Source organism: Sinocyclocheilus anshuiensis, unplaced genomic scaffold (genome assembly GCF_001515605.1).
Source record: "Sinocyclocheilus anshuiensis isolate Anshui unplaced genomic scaffold, SAMN03320099.WGS_v1.1 scaffold3679, whole genome shotgun sequence".
Classification (NCBI taxonomy): domain Eukaryota; kingdom Metazoa; phylum Chordata; class Actinopteri; order Cypriniformes; family Cyprinidae; genus Sinocyclocheilus; species Sinocyclocheilus anshuiensis.
This window is the reverse complement of record NW_015540503.1, coordinates 167,823-186,652: the sequence shown is the minus strand read 5'-3', so window position 1 is coordinate 186,652 and position 18,830 is coordinate 167,823. Positions and strand designations below refer to the sequence as shown.

Sequence of the window (18,830 nt, the reverse complement as noted above, 5' to 3'; positions counted from 1 at the left end):
CTATCTTGCCCAAAACACACTTTTAAGAGTAAAGGAGAAAGTCACTGTAGAGGGTGGCAGCCACCATGAGGGTCTCAATTCAACTTCTTCCATACATCTCAAATTCCACAGGCTTTTGAACGCTGCTCATGGTGTGGATGTGTTTCTCTCCCTGCCCTTGCCTGATTGAAGGCATGTCAAGAAGCCTATGAAAATGACATGAAATAAGCCGGGCTCTGCTGCCTCTTTGTTCCTCAGCCAGGGAACCCATCTTTGTTCTGTGGCTCTTTTTAGTTCTTTACAATCTCTCCAGTGCAGTCTCAGTGGAGGAAATAAGAGATATTGATATACATGGACTTCAATCATGGGCACCATTGCTTCCCTCATGCCAGCCTCCCTCATTTATTCCAGCCATATTTCCTTCCTTTCATCTGTTTTCTCTCCATCCTCTCGCTCAGGTCCTGCTCGCGGTCTAGGTGATGGTTCACCCGATGACTCCTCGCGCTTATCTCAGTAAGAGCAGTCCTGTGGTGAAGAGGGAGCTTTTTCGTCTTTTTTTCCCTCCCTCCCTCACTTCTCCTCTGGCTCCTTTTCTCTCTCTCGTTGAAGTCTTTGGATCTGAACGTGCTGCTGCATGTCAGTCCCGTGAGGCCGGGCAACTGGAGGGCCACCGTAAGTCATTCCCTGCGTAGCAATAGATGCTTCATAAAGTGTTGATTGTAAACTTGAGCGCCTTCATGAATAAGGATTGCCTGCAATATAACACCGTGTGATGCTTCGGGAGGAATGAATTTACATTCATGGCAGACGGGACACGCAAGTGTTGCGTTGTTCTGCTGCAGTGATAGCTTGTAATGCTGCTGGAGCGCTCGGTTTGATGTGGGAAGGTACTATCTGAATATTTACCGTGCAAATAATCAAGACGGACACGAGGTGTGCTGCTACTGGAAGTGTAATATCTAGTGAAAAGGCTGTTTAAATATAGATCTGAGGCAGCAGACTAAAATAACAGTCACTGACTGACATTGGGCCATTGATTGCACCCTGTAGACCCATTGACTTGACACCAAAAGTGTTTATCGCTTTAGTTGAGGACCTCATGCTGGTTTCCAGTCATTTTGACCAAGAAAGGATTTTCTTTTTTCTGAAAATGCTAGTTAAAGGGATAGTTCACGCAAAAAAAAGAAAAGTATGTCATTAATTACTCACCCTCATGTCGTTCCAAACCCTTTAGACCTTTGTTTATCCTATGTGTATCTTCGGAACACAAATTAAGATATTTTTGATTAAATCCGAGAGCTTTCTGACCCTACATAGACAGCAATAAAAAAACTGACACATTCAAGGCCCAGAAAGGTGGTAAGGGCATTGTTAAAATAGTCCATGTGACATAAGTGGTTTGACCCTTAATTTATGAAGCTACGAGAACACTTTTCATGCGTAAAGAAAACAAAAATAACTTTTTTCAACAATTTCTTCTCTTCCGTGTCAGTCTTTGACATGTTCACAAGAGTACCACGATGCACGAATGAATGCAAGTAATGACATGAGGGTGAGTAATTAATGACAGCATTTTCATTTTTGGGTAAACTATCCTTTTAATATTAACGTGTTGGACTAAAACCTACTGACACACAGGGAACAACTTCCCAAAGCAGTTTTTTAAAAATATTTTTTGTATTTCTTTCCCCCTAACTTGTTACGCTTGTGGTGTTCCTGGTCAAAAAATGTCAGGAATACAAAAAAATTACGTTCTATATTATGTTCTGAGCTTATTCACGTCAGTTTTTCAGTGAATATTGCCAAAATTATCCACAAAATAATGCTTTTTACTCAAAAACTGAGGTGTATAAGCTCAGATCAATGAGACCTATGATCAATCAGTTCCAAAAAGAAATACAAAACCTGGGTTAATTGAAAGAAAAGTTGAGAAGAAAGACTGAAACAAAGATTTGGTGATAATACTAACATAATGAGATATTTACAAGCAATTTGTAAAAGGCTGGCAATTTTGGACACCAAAAAATACCATTGGGAACACAGATAGATAGATAGATAGATAGATAGATAGATAGATAGATAGATAGATAGATAAAACAAAAGCTTTATTTTTAGCATTATATTTTGAGTATCTTTTTTATCTGTTGTGTATTGAAGTGTTGAGCCAACATAAATCCAGATATGTGCTGCGCTGACAGTAACTGTAGCTGCGTTTCCATTAGGCCTACCATTCAAATTGTGAAAATTTAAATTGCAAATTGAGAATATGTACCAGTGCGGTCTGTCTCATATTTTCTTGATGACCGCGAAAAGAACTAAAAATACTCCATAATTTTTGATCGTACAGATAAGAATAAAGTATCGTTTGAAACTGCAAAGGGTGTACTTTATTTGTGTATAGTCATAATAACAACAAAACAGTGTTCTTTTGTAAAATAAAGAAAATAAACAGGGTGCACTCTCTTCTGTCTCTGTCAGCTCTCTTCACAGACACGTAAATTAAACAACCTGAATCTCAGCGAATGCTTGCCTCAAAGACATGAGAAACATATGCATAAAGCTTGAAATGTCTACTTTTAAATAGTCACATCCAAAACAAATATTCTCTGATAAAGTAATCCGTATGAAACCAACGCAACGTCCAGTTTTTCCCGTCTAAACTCATTATCTCTAATGCGATCACGCCCACGTCACCGGTCGCGCTTTTCAAATTCTAAACATCCACGTGAGACGCGTGCGCATGTAAACGCCCACATCATCCGTAAACAAACTTGAAGAGCTCATTACTTTGTTTCTGGAAGAAGACGCGCCGAGAGGAATAACCCAGAATTTACCTCCGAAGAAGAACACAAGGCGATGTGTCGCAGAACCGGCTTTACTGATAAGATGCGCGTTAAATATCGCATGCAATTAATCTTGCAGCCCTAGCCAGGGTGTTTGTTTAATGTTTTATAACATATAAAACCACAAGATATAAAAGTAGAATGAGTGTTAACACTATGAATGATATTAGAGTCTATGAATGTTTGGCACAAAGGTGTGTTAATGTTCAAGTCTCAATGTTCAGATCAGTATGTTCAATCATGTGTCCTTCGTAAATTAAACAACCTGAATCTCAGCGAATGCTTGCCTCAAAGACATGAGAAACATATGCATAAAGCTTGAAATGTCTACTTTTAAATAGTCACATCCAAAACAAATATTCTCTGATAAAGTAATCCGTATGAAACCAACGCAACGTCCAGTTTTTCCCGTCTAAACTCATTATCTCTAATGCGATCACGCCCACGTCACCGGTCGCGCTTTTCAAATTCTAAACATCCACGTGAGACGCGTGCGCATGTAAACGCCCACATCATCCGTAAACAAACTTGAAGAGCTCATTACTTTGTTTCTGGAAGAAGACGCGCCGAGAGGAATAACCCAGAATTTACCTCCGAAGAAGAACACAAGGCGATGTGTCGCGCAGCTGGATCCAGTGGAGCATATCACTCTGATGAGTAGCCTAAGATTACATGCATCAGTTGTTATTGTAATCATGTGTCCTTGACCTTCACTGTGTATATTTTTATTATACTGTGTTGTAAATAAAAGACAAATAATAATACAAATAATCCAAAACCCACGTTATTTTACTCTCCTCACACTCTTTCTTACCTGCCTCAGTCACATTCATATTGATGGCCCATGATGGCCCTTTGTCTCTCAGGTGCGAATCACTAAATATTCATGGCCATTGTCACTCCCTCGCATATACCATTCTAACACAAATCATGTCTTACAAAAGTTGAATCAATATATTGTTTTCTGTGAATGAGTGAACAGGATAATTTTCATCATTTTGTAGCAAAAACTCTAGTCTACCACATTCAGTTCTCAAAAGTCTTGTGAACAAATATTCTGTATGTGTTTTATGGCCTTATTTCAGTGACTTCAAAATTGTAGTTTTTCACTAGCCACGCATAAACGTTGTTTTCTCAAAAACACAAACATGTACATTCATGCTGCTCACATATTATTGTAGCCCAGTTTGTGCTGATTACAGTGTTATCAGACTTTAATATGCCGTTAATATGTTTTTAAGATACTGAAAAAAAACACAAATGTCAGGGCATATCAAAACTTTTCCAGGGCCCCAAAATACCCTCAGACCCCAGAGGGTTAATGTACTACAACCCCCAAGAAACACTTCATATGTGGCTGCTCTCAAGTATAAGGGGCTTTCCTTGCCATTAATGCTTGAATAACCCCTTATTTACACTGCACAAGTCTGCAGCGCATTACGGCTCCGACACGGCCACCAGAGCTGATTGTGGCCACTCTAGTCAATTCTTGTGTTTATACCAGCCATGCCATGCCACGTTTTATTTGATAAAGATAAATGTCTACGTCTCCTTCGATTAAAAAAAATGGCTAGCGTAATGGCTGCGATATTCATAAACCTACCAACACCGGACTTATTGCGAGAGTAAAAAATTTTTGTCGCATAACATCGGTTAATGGAAATGCTGTCATTTTGCAATTTTTTTATTGACATTTTTAAAATATCACAAAAGTTTTGTGCAAATCTGTAATGGAACCACCTGATGACGGATTTCGTGTATGTTATTTAAACAGATTTTATATTTTAGAGATATAAAAAAAATGCTAAAACGCTGAACACTAAAAATCTGAACGTGTATTTAAGTAATGTGTCCTAGTTTGATACATTCCCTCTGCTCACTTTAAAGGTAACCTTTTTAAAAGTTTGGGGCTACATCAGAAGAAACTCATTTAATAACTTGCATGTCCAGGAGACAATTAAATTACATCCCGAAAGTCAAGTCTGCCATGAAAGATTAATGTTCTCATGTACTTTGTTTGTGCTAATGAGTGTCAGTAACTCAAAGACGAACACGAGAGGAAATTATCTTAAAGGAAGAGCTGAAGTTCAGAGAGGCTGGTCGCTGGGCACTTGGCTAATAACACAGCCGGAAGCATATGTTCAGGTTTAGCTGCGCCGCGTGTGCACTCGTGATTCCTGCAGACAAGAAAAATAAGTGATTAATGGAGGTGACTGCGGCCTACAGTGCTCACGAGTTAATTAAAAGCTCAGCAGCGCTGCAGCTGCCCATCTAAAGTCACATCATTTTTCCTGAGCCAAACTGAGTCAGGGCCAGATCTTTATTTATGGACGTCTGGGACTTTGCTCCCCAACTTTTTAAATGACATGTCTCTTGTTTTACATATTTATGTGTTACTTGGGGGCTTTATGATTGGGATGCAATCTTCTCAATTTATAGTCAGTGTCTGAAGGATGATAATTTAGCATTTTTAGGTTACTGGACATTTTGTAATATCAACAGTTATTGTGAGGCTAACACACTTTGTAAGTTTCATTAGTTAGGCAGTTGTTTAGTACTGGACACTGACTGATGCAAAAATGTAACATTTATTTATTTCAATAATAAATAATAATATATAGCAGTTATTCATTCCGATGATGATGATAATATCAAATTAACGTAAAATATTTATTTGTTTCCTTCCTCCCTTCCTTCCTTCCAAAGATAAAATATTGCTATTTATATAATAATAATAATAATAATAATAATAATTGAAACTATCCAAGTAAAATATTTGTTTGCTTGCTTGATTGCTTCCTTCCTTCCTTCCTTCCTTCCCTCCTTCCTTCCAAAGATATAATATTGCTATTTATTTTAATATTGTTAAATATTCCAGCTAATAATAATAATATAAAATTATTTAAATAAAATATAATAATCTTTATTTATTCAATTTCATTCATTCATTAAAATAAATTGTACTATTTAGTTTTTTGTAGTGCTGTCAAACCATTTATCACGATTAATCACATCATAATAAATATACACAGTATACACACATATATTATGTAAACAAAAACGTTTATTTTGGATGTGATAAATCGCGATTAATCGTTTGACAGCACTAGTTTTTTGTAATATTGCTGCTATTTGTTGTTGTTAATAATAATACATAATTAAAATACATAATCATATTACATATTTTATTGTAATCTAATGATCATTTGTTGTCAAAAACAAATATAAAATACTAATTAAAAAATCAATGTGTATTGGTAATTTGACACCTAAACAAAACATGAAAAATATCTGTAAATTAGAAACCAAATACTGTACCTAACTACTTTACTGTGTACCAGCTAAAAACAGAAACTGAATGTAGCTGGATTTTCCAATAGGAAATTGTTTAAAGGGGTCATATGATGCTGCTAAAAAGAACATTATTCCAAACAAAGTAGTTTCGCTTTCACAACGAAACAGTGTCACACACCGCGGCCTAGAGTGAGCGGCGGCCTAGAGTGAGCGGCGCGGTCGGCGTATTTGACGAAGGAGCGTCACACACAGCACCTTCACGACATGGCGGCAGAGGCAACAACAATACTGCAGCGAGAATAAGTTACGCCTTCTTTCTTTGCGTGAACATTTAGGCGGTGTTATGCAAATCTTCCCACATCGTGACGTAGACATGTGGGGGTGTGTTAGAACGAGCCGTTTTAGGTAGGTGTGGTTGACTCTTAACTTTTATAAAGAATATCTCTTTGGATTTGAGACTTTAGTCTTTGCAACTTTACAGATCTTCTTTATGCACCAAGAGCTTGTAACACTCCAAAGAGAAAGTAAAAATTGAAATCACATCATATGACCCCTTTAATGGGGAGTCTTTTTAAAACCCAAGCATGATAGCATAAAAATTTGAAAAAGTTATCTAATTTACAAGAATCTTAAGTGATAAAAGCACTTATATGAGATGCCCCACTAACGCTCACGCTCAGTGCAGTAGCAAATAAAGACCTGTAGGTTATAATATTTATTGGCTTCTGCTTGGCCAGCCATGGTGATTTGCTGGTAGTAATGTTTTTATTTTTTTCTCCTCTGTTTCTATTTGTTATTGGTCTGCTGTTTGGGGGGTCTGTGAGGACAAGGCACTGTAAACAGTGAGTTTCCAGCCTGCAGTCTACCTCAAGCGTGAGACGGAAATGTTACGCCCCTTGCCATGCACTACTCTACACTGCCCAAAAAAACTCGCTTTAAATGTATAAAATATAAAAACTCTTTAAATATAAAAGACGTACTTACAGTCTTTATATGTGGGGGCGTGTTAGAACGAGCCGTTTTAGGTAGGTGTGGCTGACTCTTAACTTTTATAAAGAATATCTCTTTGGATTTGAGACTTTAGTCTTTGCAACTTTACAGATCTTCTTTTTGCACCAAGAGCTTGTAACACTCCAAAGAGAAAGGAAAATTTGAAATCGCATCATATGACCCCTTTAATACCAAATGATCATAGACTCTGTTATTTGGTAGACTTGGCACCAAAATGCAAGCAAGGATTATATTTTAAGTGTATTTAAGAGCGTTTTTGGATACTATGGTGTAAATGTGTCAGCGCTTGCAGCCGTTTGAGATTTGTATTCTCGCTGTGTTGGTCTGAGCACAGTTTGGTGCCGGATGCTGTTTGCCTAAAGCTGCGTCTTCACTCCACAAACACATTCAGATGAAACGGGGGAAAGATAATTAGTCTGTGTGGTAATCAGAAAGCAGAAACTGAAAAGGAAAGCTTCTTTTCCTTATGCCAGGACTGAGGGCATCAACCAGAGGGTTAAGGACCCTCACTGTGCGCACTGATCAGCTTCCATTAAAATTTAGCATTACGCCACATGCTAACTCTGCATTTGATATTTAGTCTTTCCTTTTTGTGCTCTCCCCCTGCTGGAAAGACTGATTTAGAACAACATGAATGCTGACAGAAAACTGGTTTTCTGTAGTAAAGCGGTCTGGTGGGAACAAACTAGTACACCAGCGTCCAAAACACATGTTGGTGAACAGCCATGTTTGATCTTTTCATCGAGATCGCCCAGCATTCTGTCCCTCATCCAAAACCAGTAATTAATGTCTTTCATTTTTCAGTGTTCTTGACTATCTTTAGTTATTTTGGTTAGAATGACATTATTGTAGTTTTTTAATCATTTGAATCAGTTTTTATTTTTATATTTTCCATTGTTATTTTAATTTTAGTTACGTTTTTAGTCGTTTTGTTGTGTCATTTTGTTGTGTTTAGTATTTTTTTATGTCGATATAGATGTTATTTAAACTATTATTAATTTAAACTAAATTAAATGAGAACTAAATTAAATTAAATAAATAGATGATTAAAAAAAAGAAGTTGGTAACACTAACTGAAGCCTGTTATGTGTAATACATTATAAAGGTATTCATTATTGTATCTTAATTTTATCTTTTCATAAATAATTGTAACCAAATTTAAAATGCATTATAATATTTGCAGATCCCTTGTTGCTTCTGAAATTTGTTGTTTGCATAGTTTTTAATGCATTATACTTTTCTGAATTTGTAACAATGAATAGATATGGCAAGTTTTATAATGTATTATAACTGGGTTATAATTATTCACGAGATCATACAATGCATTAAGGTGCATTACAAGGCATAATTTATGCATTAAAAATACATTTATGTTGGATTATATAAAAAGGCTTCAAGTGAAAAAAAGTTTACTTACCAAAAAAAGTTTTTTTTATTAAAGTTTTTTTTAAAGTTAAAGTTTTTTTTAATATATTAATATTTTATTTCATTTCATTTTATTTCAGTTAACACATTTTGTATGGTTTTAGCTTAAGTTAACCCTGCTTCTTTTATGCTTTTCACATCACTTGTCATCTTAAACCCAATAATGAGTGAATTCTGTCTTTCTGAATTTTGTAAAATCCCCATGTCTCTTGCTCTGGATCCTCCCAGATCGGTATTATCAGGATTATTTGATTTTATTCTGACAATGAGGGATGAGCTTCTGCTGTGATTAATTGTGGGCCTGTATTTGTAAGGACTGTGGAGATATTAATTGAATCTAATATTAAATATTTCAGACAGAAGAGACGAAAAGATGCTGGGCTTGACTTAATACTACTCTGCATGCTGAGATACAGAGGAGAGGGATGGAGAGATTAAAAAATGGCTTGCCGTCTGGAAAAGAGAGAAGCGGAAGGGTCAGAGTCAAGGTTTAACTGAATCGGACCTGTAATGAATGCAAGGATTTCAGAACCATAGGACACACAGATCCTGTTTACACTTGGTGTTGAGATCCATCTCAAGTGATCAGATCACAAGTGGACAGCACAAAATACTGCTGTAAACAGGGTCCAAAACCTTTTGTGAACTGATCACTCAAACTATTTAATCAGGTAGTCAATCAGAAACCACCCGCATTTGTACAGTAAAGAACCCATCTACTTTTGTTTACTTATTTATTCATTTAAAGTCCATCCTGTTTATCCTTCATCTCTTTTAAATATATTATTAGTATTATTTATTTGTTTGTTTATTTATTTATTATGTTTTAAGTTTTGTTTTATTATATTTTAAGTTGTATTATTTTATTTTGTTTTATTTTATTTTATTTTATTTTATTTTATTTACCCACTTTCTCAGATAGTCAATTAGAAACCTTCTGCATTTATATAGTGAAGGACAACCTACCCATCCGTGAATCAACAATTATACTAAAGCAGTGGTCTTGAACTTTCACCATATGGCTTAAAAAAACAATATATCAATCAATATATCATTCATATATCAACAATATTTACTTATCTCAAGCCCACCGGGAAAATCACCCCAGAGAGTTTGTCTTTCTGTTTGTTTGTCATCTCTTTTAAATATTTATTAATTTGTTTATTTTATTTTTAAATTGATTCTACCCAGTTTATACCCAGAATATTTTTTATTTTTTATTTTTTCATTATCATAAGTGTGCTATGCAGCCACAAAACCATTCTCTTTAAATCGAGTCACAATGATCACAATGACATGTTACTACCATGCGTACTTTAGATGTCGATCTGTCTTGCTAAACACTTGTGAACGGCTCACCCAAGTCAGATCTTTAAACCTTGTGAACAGGGCTGGACTCACACAAAAACTGTTCCATTCACACAGTCTTCTTTTTGCCAGACTCTATACTGCAATCTAGACTTGACCTTAACCGAACACAGTTGACTCTGGCCATTCCAGAGTGTGAAGTCAGCATGGCATTTTGTTGCCGCTGTTCTGCAGCAGTGAAAACATCCAAAGGCTGAGCGAGAGACAGGTTTCAGCACATGTGTTTTAATGGTGTTACGTTCTTTGCTCTTGACACTTTCCTACCGCGGGACTGTAGCGTAACCGTCATACATACTGTATATAAAGCTGACAAACATGCTATCACAAACCCCAGCTTGAGGAGGGGAGCTGTATAACGCACACATATTCACTCAGCCGGCAGCTTGTATGCTTGTATGTTTGTGTTTTCTTGGTTGTGTGGGACTATATACCAGTAGGAGAGTTAACCGGAGGGGAATTGTATGAATCCATATTCAACACGTGCCGCATTCCCACGCCTGAAAGGATTAAATAGAAGCTCCTAGTGGGAACACAGCAGGAGTAGATGAAGGACATGCAATCATACAGAGAGAGTGTACTGTATGTGTGTGTGTCTATGGAGGATCATAAATTATTCTGATTGGCTATAGGGCTGGAAGCTAATATGGGATGTGTGTATGTGTTTACGTTGTTGATGTTCAATAAATACATTTTCAAAAACCGCTGGAGGGACGTGTTTTTAAGTCATCTTCAAAGCATATTGGAAAAGGACTCAGGCCTGATTCACAGCTTTCATAAGCAGGACAACAGTGCAAACAGACACTGTGAAAGAGGGACTCAGGTTCAGATTCTAGCTGACATTCATTATCTCACTTCTCGTTACAGTTATTCCTCGAACCTAAAGTTTCATTATTGCCAAAAAGGCAAAAATTCTGAAGCGCTCTGCTTTGTGGAGTCCCTGCAGGTTTCCTGCTGAGCATTCACATTTGACTGCATGGAAAGCTTGGGCACTGTGGGCATTTCAGAGAGGTGAAAATAGATCAGCACAAACTTTAGTCAGCTGAACGCTAGATCAGCATAAATGACCATGGGTCTTCAACCTCTTTCTGGCTTAGGTGAACCCTCATATTAAGAAAGTGTTCTTCAAATAGTTTGAGAGCATTTAGCTCGTTATAATATTGTGATGATGTCTTTTCGTACTGAATCTCCTCTTAATTACATTCAGCCTTCAACTTAAAATGGCACAAACTACTTAATACTGAGTTGAAAATTAATGTGATAAATCAGCGGGATTTAATAATAAAATATAATGTTATATAATATAATGTTATTATTATTATTATTATTATTATTTTGATTAATTTAGTTTGAATTAAATTATTATTTCTAACAATTGTATAATTGTATTAAATGCAGTTGTCTTATTGTTATAATTAATTCGAATGTCATCACATTGCATTTTACATTTGAGTACTGTTAAATGTTTAGTATTATTATATTTTATTAGGGCCCGAGCACCGATGGTGTGAGGACCCTATTGGAATTTCTCCGTTTCTTCTTCTTCTTCTCCAAAGTGAATCACATTTTTGAGGGCCTAAACATTCTCCAAAACTCATGAAACTTTGCAAAAGAGCTGGCGAAACTTTACATCTGATATGGGTTTCAGAAGTGGGTGTGGCAAAATGGCTCGATAGCGCCACCTGTAAAATTTCAACGGAGTGCCTCTCAAGCTACGTTTTACGTACATGTACGAAAATCGGTACACACATGTAACACACCATTACTTACAAAAAAGTCTCTTGGTACAAAATCCAAAACCCAACAGGAAGTACGTTATTTTGAATTTCCTGTACGATTTTTGTGCAGTTTTTGCCATTTCCAGGCCTCGTACTTCGACGAACTCCTCCTACAGTTTTAATCTGATCGTCTTCAAATTTGGTGAGGGTTATCATTATAGTCATAGCGCCACCTGCTGGCAACAGGAAATGACTTGTTTTACACTAACTTTAACATTCAATGTCCAATCTGCCCTAAACTTCACATGTTTGATAAAAGTCCTGGCCTGAACACATCTTAAGGCCAATGTTCAGTTATAATCATACCGCCACCTGCTGGCAACAGGAAATTACTTTTTACACTAACTTAAACATGCAATGTCCGACCTGCCCCAAACTTCACATGTTTGGTAAGAGTCCTGGCCTGAAGACATCTAAATAATTATTAAAAAAAAAAATAATAATAATTTGTGCATTTAGCAGACGCTTTTATCCAAAGCGAATTACAGTGCATTCAGGCTATACATTTTTTACCAGTATGTGTGTTCCCTGGGAATCAAACTACACTTGGCTCCGGTGCCCACTTTTAGTTCCACCAGCTTGCCATATATGTGTACAGTGCTGTGCAGTTCACATTTTTGTGTTAGGTTGGTCATAGAATCAATGGAATCTGCAGTTACTCTGTTGTGTGTATATATATATCTACATGCCAACATTCAGTTATAATCATAGCGCCACCTGTTGGCAGCTGGAAATTTGGCGCATATAAATGACTGACATATTCCTCCTATATTTACCACTTTAAAAGAATATTGCCCACTGTTCGCTGTTTTCCTATGGCCACCGGGTGGCGGTGAGCCCGGGTGCAATGGCCCTTTCATCGCTGCTTGCAGCTTTAATTTTTATATTAAGTTTTAATTGATTTAAATTGATAGTTAAATTAACTTAAATGTATATTTATCTTAAATATTTAAAAATTTAAAAATAAACTTTTTTTAAAATTTGATTTAAAAGTATTCAATTGTCGTCTTATTGTTATAATTCATATATATCATTGCATTTTACATTTGTTTACTGTTAAACCATGTTGATAATTGATTATTGTTCAATTTTACTTAAATTTAATTTAAATGTATTACATTTTGTTGTCTTATTGTTATAATTTACATGTAATTGCATTTTACGTTTTGATTACTATTCAGTTTTTATATTCCTATTATTAAAATTGCTTTATTTAAACTTTTTTTTTTTTTACATTTTTCATTGTTTTGGTTATATTTGATTTCTGTTTAATAGTTTAATATGTATTCTTTATGATTCACAATATGTATTAAACAATATATATATATCAGTGGCGTTCCGTCCATATAAGCTGCGAAGGCCGTCTGAGAGAATGAGTTCATGAGCTAATTAATATAAACATGATTATAAGTTGATCCCTTGTCATTTAAGATGTGACTTAAAGCTTAATAAAGTGTTGGGAATAAGCATGTAAAATTATTTATTTGAAAACAACGGTAATTTTCTGTAAATCTAAGTAAGTTGCGGTTGCTTCTGGGCGAGCGTATTCTCCGCAGCTTTCTTGCCTCTGCTCTGTTGCTATAACTCGTCAGGATTATAGCGCATTCTCAGTGGTTTGCTGGACTGCGGGAGATTTCATTCTCGAGGTAAGCTGTCCGCAAAGCGCTCGCCCAAGTGGAAAAATGCGCTGTTGCGGTCAGATCTCGATTGCCGAACTCGACTAAATCATATGAAAAAAAAACCATCACAACTGTATATTTTCCATAAACTTGTGTCGCTTACGATTAAAGTCCTTTGCTGATTTTATTGTTGTTTGCAACATTACTTGGCAATATTTTAAATATATTATTATTATTAATTTATTTTATTAAATTATTATTATTTTTTTGTATTTTGCATGGTCTATTATTGGAGTAGTGTCACCCGGGTGGGAGTTTAACTCCTATTCACTGGGAATAAGAATGAATGAATGAATGAATGAAATGAATGAATAAAAATCATTCATTCGATGCAGAGAGATATAGTGCGGGGGAATCCCCCATCTCCCCACCCTCTGAATATTACGTATCATAAAGTAACTACGTTATTTGACGTTTTTTACTCAGAAAAGCAGCTGTTTTCTAGCATTCGAATAACTACCTGAAACTATAGAATAAGGATTGGAGATGAATTTCCTTTACAAATAAAGTAGGATTGTGCATACTTTTAAATTGACACCTGCCACGGTGTTTTCCTTTTTGAGTGTGTCTTAAAAGCGATGAGGAGGGGGGAGGGGGGCTTAATCTTATCACTCAGCATACCCGGTTAAAAAAAGTCACCGCTCGCCACTGATAATAATAAAAAACATTTATTAAAACAGTTTATATATATATATATATATATAAACTGTTTTAATAAATGTTTTTTATGATTTATTATAATCAAAATATATCATGTTTTGATTGGTAGCGCGTATTTGAAAATGCAAGGCAATTATTCAGACGTTTATTGAAGCATAGTATGTTTGAATTTTGTGGTGTGTTTGATGTCTTGTCAATCATGTTTTAACATCTTGCCTTTATTATGCCCCACAAACCCTTTTGCATTTGTATTTGCATTTTTGACCAAAAATGGGCAAATGGGGTGAAAGAAAAAGCTGTTCTAGTTGAAATTGAAGGGAGTCAGAACCGCTCATTTGCATATTTATTTCTGGTCTATACAGTGCACAAAGGCTGATGTTCAGAGTTTGATTGACAGGGTAAAATTATGAAGACAAGCTGTCATTCCTTTTGTGAATAGGGAATACAGCTGTTGCTTGAGTAGCACAGAACATATATTACAAAAGATTTAGCTTTCGATGATGTAACGCTCATCCACTTGCTTAACTCTACCATTGTCTCTTGCTTTTCCTCCCTCAGTTGCTTGTTTTACAGTGTGCACGACACACAATTATGTATTATGTCAAATCTGATTATTTCATCAGCATGGCTAGAGTGAGCCTGTCTGCTTCTGGGCCTTACTCTACCCAGCAGATCTCGTCACGCTACAGGCAGGGTTTATCGCTTATATCACTTTCTTGTTCTGTTGGTCAGAAAAATGAGTCCGTCTTACAGGTCCAGGTTAAACCATTTCACTTTTTTGGCTTCTTTTTTTTTTAACCACATTCACTGGTATGACTAGTAGAGAAAGACAGGAATTGAGGGAAAGAAGAAATGGGAATAGAATTAAGAATTGTTGCGAGTCTGATTCAAACCCACCTCACCTGCATGAACACCACGGCTCGACTTGTAAATACAAAACAAAAACTAATTTCCATCTGCCATCTATCTATTATGTTTTATGTTATGTTGTTATATTGAATGTACTTCTACTATCTGTCTATTATATTATATTATATTATATTATATGATTTTATATTATATTATATTATACTGAATGTTCTTCTACTATCTGTCTGTCTGTCTGTCTGTCTGTCTCTCTTTCTATCATATTTTATGTTATGTTGTTATATTGTATGTACTTCTACTATCTGTCTATTATTGTATTATATTATACTATCTGTCTGACTGTCTGTCTCTGTCAGACTCTGTTCCATGTTTTGTGTGTGTCCTGCTCCCCATGTGCCTTCCCATTAGTTTATTTCATTTGTCCCAGGTGTTTCCCTTGGTTTTATTGCTCCCAGGTGTGTCTCGTCATCCCCTCCTCCTGTGTGTGTGTGTATAAAAAGTGTTCCCAGTCCCAAGTTCTCTGTCCGCTGTGAACGTCTTCGTGTGTACGTCTTCCTGTGAACGTCTTCGTGTGAACGTCTTCCTGTGTTCGTCTCCCTTGGTTCCTTGGTGCAAATATTGTCAAGTCTTGTCAACATATTCTCCAGCGTCTCCTCGTCCCTCGTGTGTGTGTGCAACGTGACAGTCTCTCTGTCTATCTATACAATTATTAATAATTCATATTATAATGGTATTTTAATTTTTTATATATTATTTAAATGTGAATATAATTTATTAATATTCTCAATTATAATGTTTAATTTCAAACTATTTATTTTGTTTTACTTTTTAGTATATTTTTTACAACATAAATTAGTATAAAACTTTTAATATCAGCTATTTGCCAGTTGAATATAATGAATAATATGCATTTATATATTTTAATTATTGGCTTAGTATTTGCTGGATATTTAATATTGTGACATTCATATACTCTATAATATAATGCAATATTAAGTAAGCAAGATTATTTATTTATTTTTTATTTATTTATTTTTATGTAAATGTGAGTGCAACTTACCCATGTAAACATCACCGCAATGCTGGGATGTTGGAGGTGGTTGCCATGAGCATTATGAGCAATAGAAATCGAGATGCTTGCAACATAACAAGCGAAACGATTCTTCATTTCGACATGCGTTTGCTTGTGCAGTGAAGATCCTATTGACTATTTAATTCGCTAATCTCACTGCCGATGCCCTGACCAAGCAGTGTGAGGCGTTCCTTTGATTGAGGCCGATTGCTATGTAAAATGTCCATTGATTTCTCTATGACCCAGCTAGATAATCCCTCAGCCTCATTATAAATCGCCCTGTCCTCCTTCTTCCATGGCTGTTTCTGCAATATGATAAACCTCTGACAGCTCCACAGCATGTTACATTGGGCGATTGGGGGTCATGCTGAATAATATATCTCACAAAGCCGTGTGTGGTTGGTTTGAGTGGCTACTTTAATTTTTATTGTGTTTAAGATGGCCATTCTGAGAGACATTTAAGACTTTGCTTTTATACGCACATCAATATAAAATACAAGAGTCATTGTTTGTCTATAGAGGATAGACGGTGTGTTTTATGGGTTTAGAGGCAGATTATAAGTGATCTGCCCTTGATGGCCGTGTCTTTGTTCGTCCCCTTGAGGACCAGAAGCCTTTGAGTAAACATCATTATTGCCTGCCTGCCACCACACAGCGGGCTTATTTGCTATGAGTATGTTGATGGGCAGAACTGCTGTCTTAATGGTGTTGTTTATTTGAATGAGAGGAAAGGAGAGATTAATGATGTGCTCTGTGAGTGTAACAGGCCATCCGTCCAAACGCCATCATGGCTGTCTGTGCTTCTGGAGCACAAGACTTGTGTGCCTACTAAATGGAAAGCTAATATCAATTGGGATGTATCAGCAAAAATGTTTTTCCCCCTCCCACTGCTTTCCAGTGTGCAGTGCAGATTCATGGATGTACATGCTGTTCAAAGGTTTGGTGTCAGTAAGATTTTTATTTATTTTGTTTTTGTTTTTTTTTTTGAAAGAGAAATTATACTTTTAATCAGCAAGGATGCTAAATTGAATACGTAATAATATTTCAACGTAATAACGTAATAATAATAATAAAAAAAATGTCCCTTCAGGACCAAATCAGCGTATTAGTATCACAAAACATGGAACAGAGTCTGACATATGATTACTAGTAATTTCTGGCTGCTGAAAATTCAGCTTTGCTATCAGAGAAATAAATTACACTGTATTTTAATTGTATATTAAATTGTATTTTTTATTGTGTAAATATTAATGTTTACTGTATTTTTTTATCAAATAAATGCTGCCTTGGTGAGCATAAGGTGATTTACAAAGCAAAATAAATAAATAATTTGTTACTTGAAATAAAAAGAAATGCAAACTGAATTCAAATAAAAATATAATTTTATTTCATCTAATTTCTCAACTGAAATAAAAATCTATAAAAACAATATAGACGTATTTTAAAACAAAAGTTAGTAAAATAACAAAAACACAACAAAATTACGGAAATGTTAATTAAAATTAACATGAAACCAGAAAATATAAAAATAATCTAATTCAAAATATCAACAAAAACTATATAATAGTAATAATGTCTCAGTGGTACTAATATAATACTGCTTCTGTGATTATTAGTCATAAGTAATATTAATCTGTGATATCAGTTTACATTTCAGAAGCCTGTGAAACCCTGAGAAACAAAGTCATGGTCCGTTCAGCCTTATTTTTCACTTTATATTGTGTTTAAATGCATTGCATTGCTGAGGTTAAATGTGTTGTGAATGCTGTTTCACATTGCTGGAAGCAATCCTGGTTTATTTTGGGGTTTCCCTGCATTTTGAGCGTGACATGTTCTGAAACAGCAGTGCGCTCAGAGGAGCAGAACACAGCTGATGTCACTAATTCATCATTTCACTCTCTGCTGTGGTCTTGCTTTCATTCTTCTTTGGCTTTTTGAGGGGTTGGGTTCAGTCTGGATATGGGTGGGATATGATGTTAGCTATACAATGACTGTCCTTGGGACTCTTTTAAGTGGGACTGACATGACTTATCAACTTACCTGTGAGTCTGTGCTGTTAGCCAGATCTGAGACTGAAGAACTGAGACACAATGTCCCAGATTATTTACAGCCACTGACCACATCACTTCAGATCAGCCTCTTTCTCTCCACACCGTTTTGGACCACCGCTTCACAGTAAAGCACTGATTAGCTTTTGCAATATCTGACTTTGATTTATTGGTTATTTTTTATTGGTTTATTGGTTATATGGTTGTTGTTGTTTTTTTACAAAGCCAGTATGTGTCCAAAATCTTAAGAGTGGTAAAAATTTAAGTTTAATTATTTTTTCATCTTTATTATTCAAAATAAAATTATAACATTTAATTTTTTTGTTTCATTTTAATCTCTTTAATATATGTCACTCAAACATTTAAACACAAAATTATTCATTCATTCATTTGCCCACTCTTTATTCAATTTGTGTTTGTTTGTTTGTTTTTGTTTATTTATTTAGAATTTATTTATTTATTTATTTATTGCTTTGTTAAAATGTATAGACTCCAGAAATTGTAAATTAATAATTTAATGAAACCAGTACATTTCTAAAGTCTTAAAGCGGTCTTGAATTTGTTTTGGGGTGTACTAGAACATGCTCTCATGCTTGGTGGTTCGAAAAACGCATTATTTTTTTACATAATTTACATTATTACAATACCTATCTCTCCAGTCTGGCACAAATGGCTCGATTAGTTCCGGGTTTGATGAAGGCCCACCTTCCGAAAAACGAAATGTGATGTGATTGGTTCGCTATCCCAGTGCGTTGTGATTGGCGAACAGCTTAGACGGTGTTTCAGTACTGCCCCGCCCCTTGCCAAAG

General features: G+C 35.6%; 1 protein-coding gene across 1 annotated transcript in view; it reads left to right on the top strand.

Moving 5' to 3' along the window:
- Positions 1 to 458: 458 nt before the first annotated feature.
- LOC107687335 (catenin delta-2-like) overlaps positions 459 to 18,830 on the top strand; it is a 175,535-nt gene continuing 157,163 nt past the window's right edge. The window contains exon 1 of the mRNA XM_016484616.1: positions 459 to 651. Within this exon, the coding sequence (XP_016340102.1) occupies positions 459 to 651 (193 nt within the window). The remainder of the gene's footprint in view (positions 652 to 18,830) is intronic.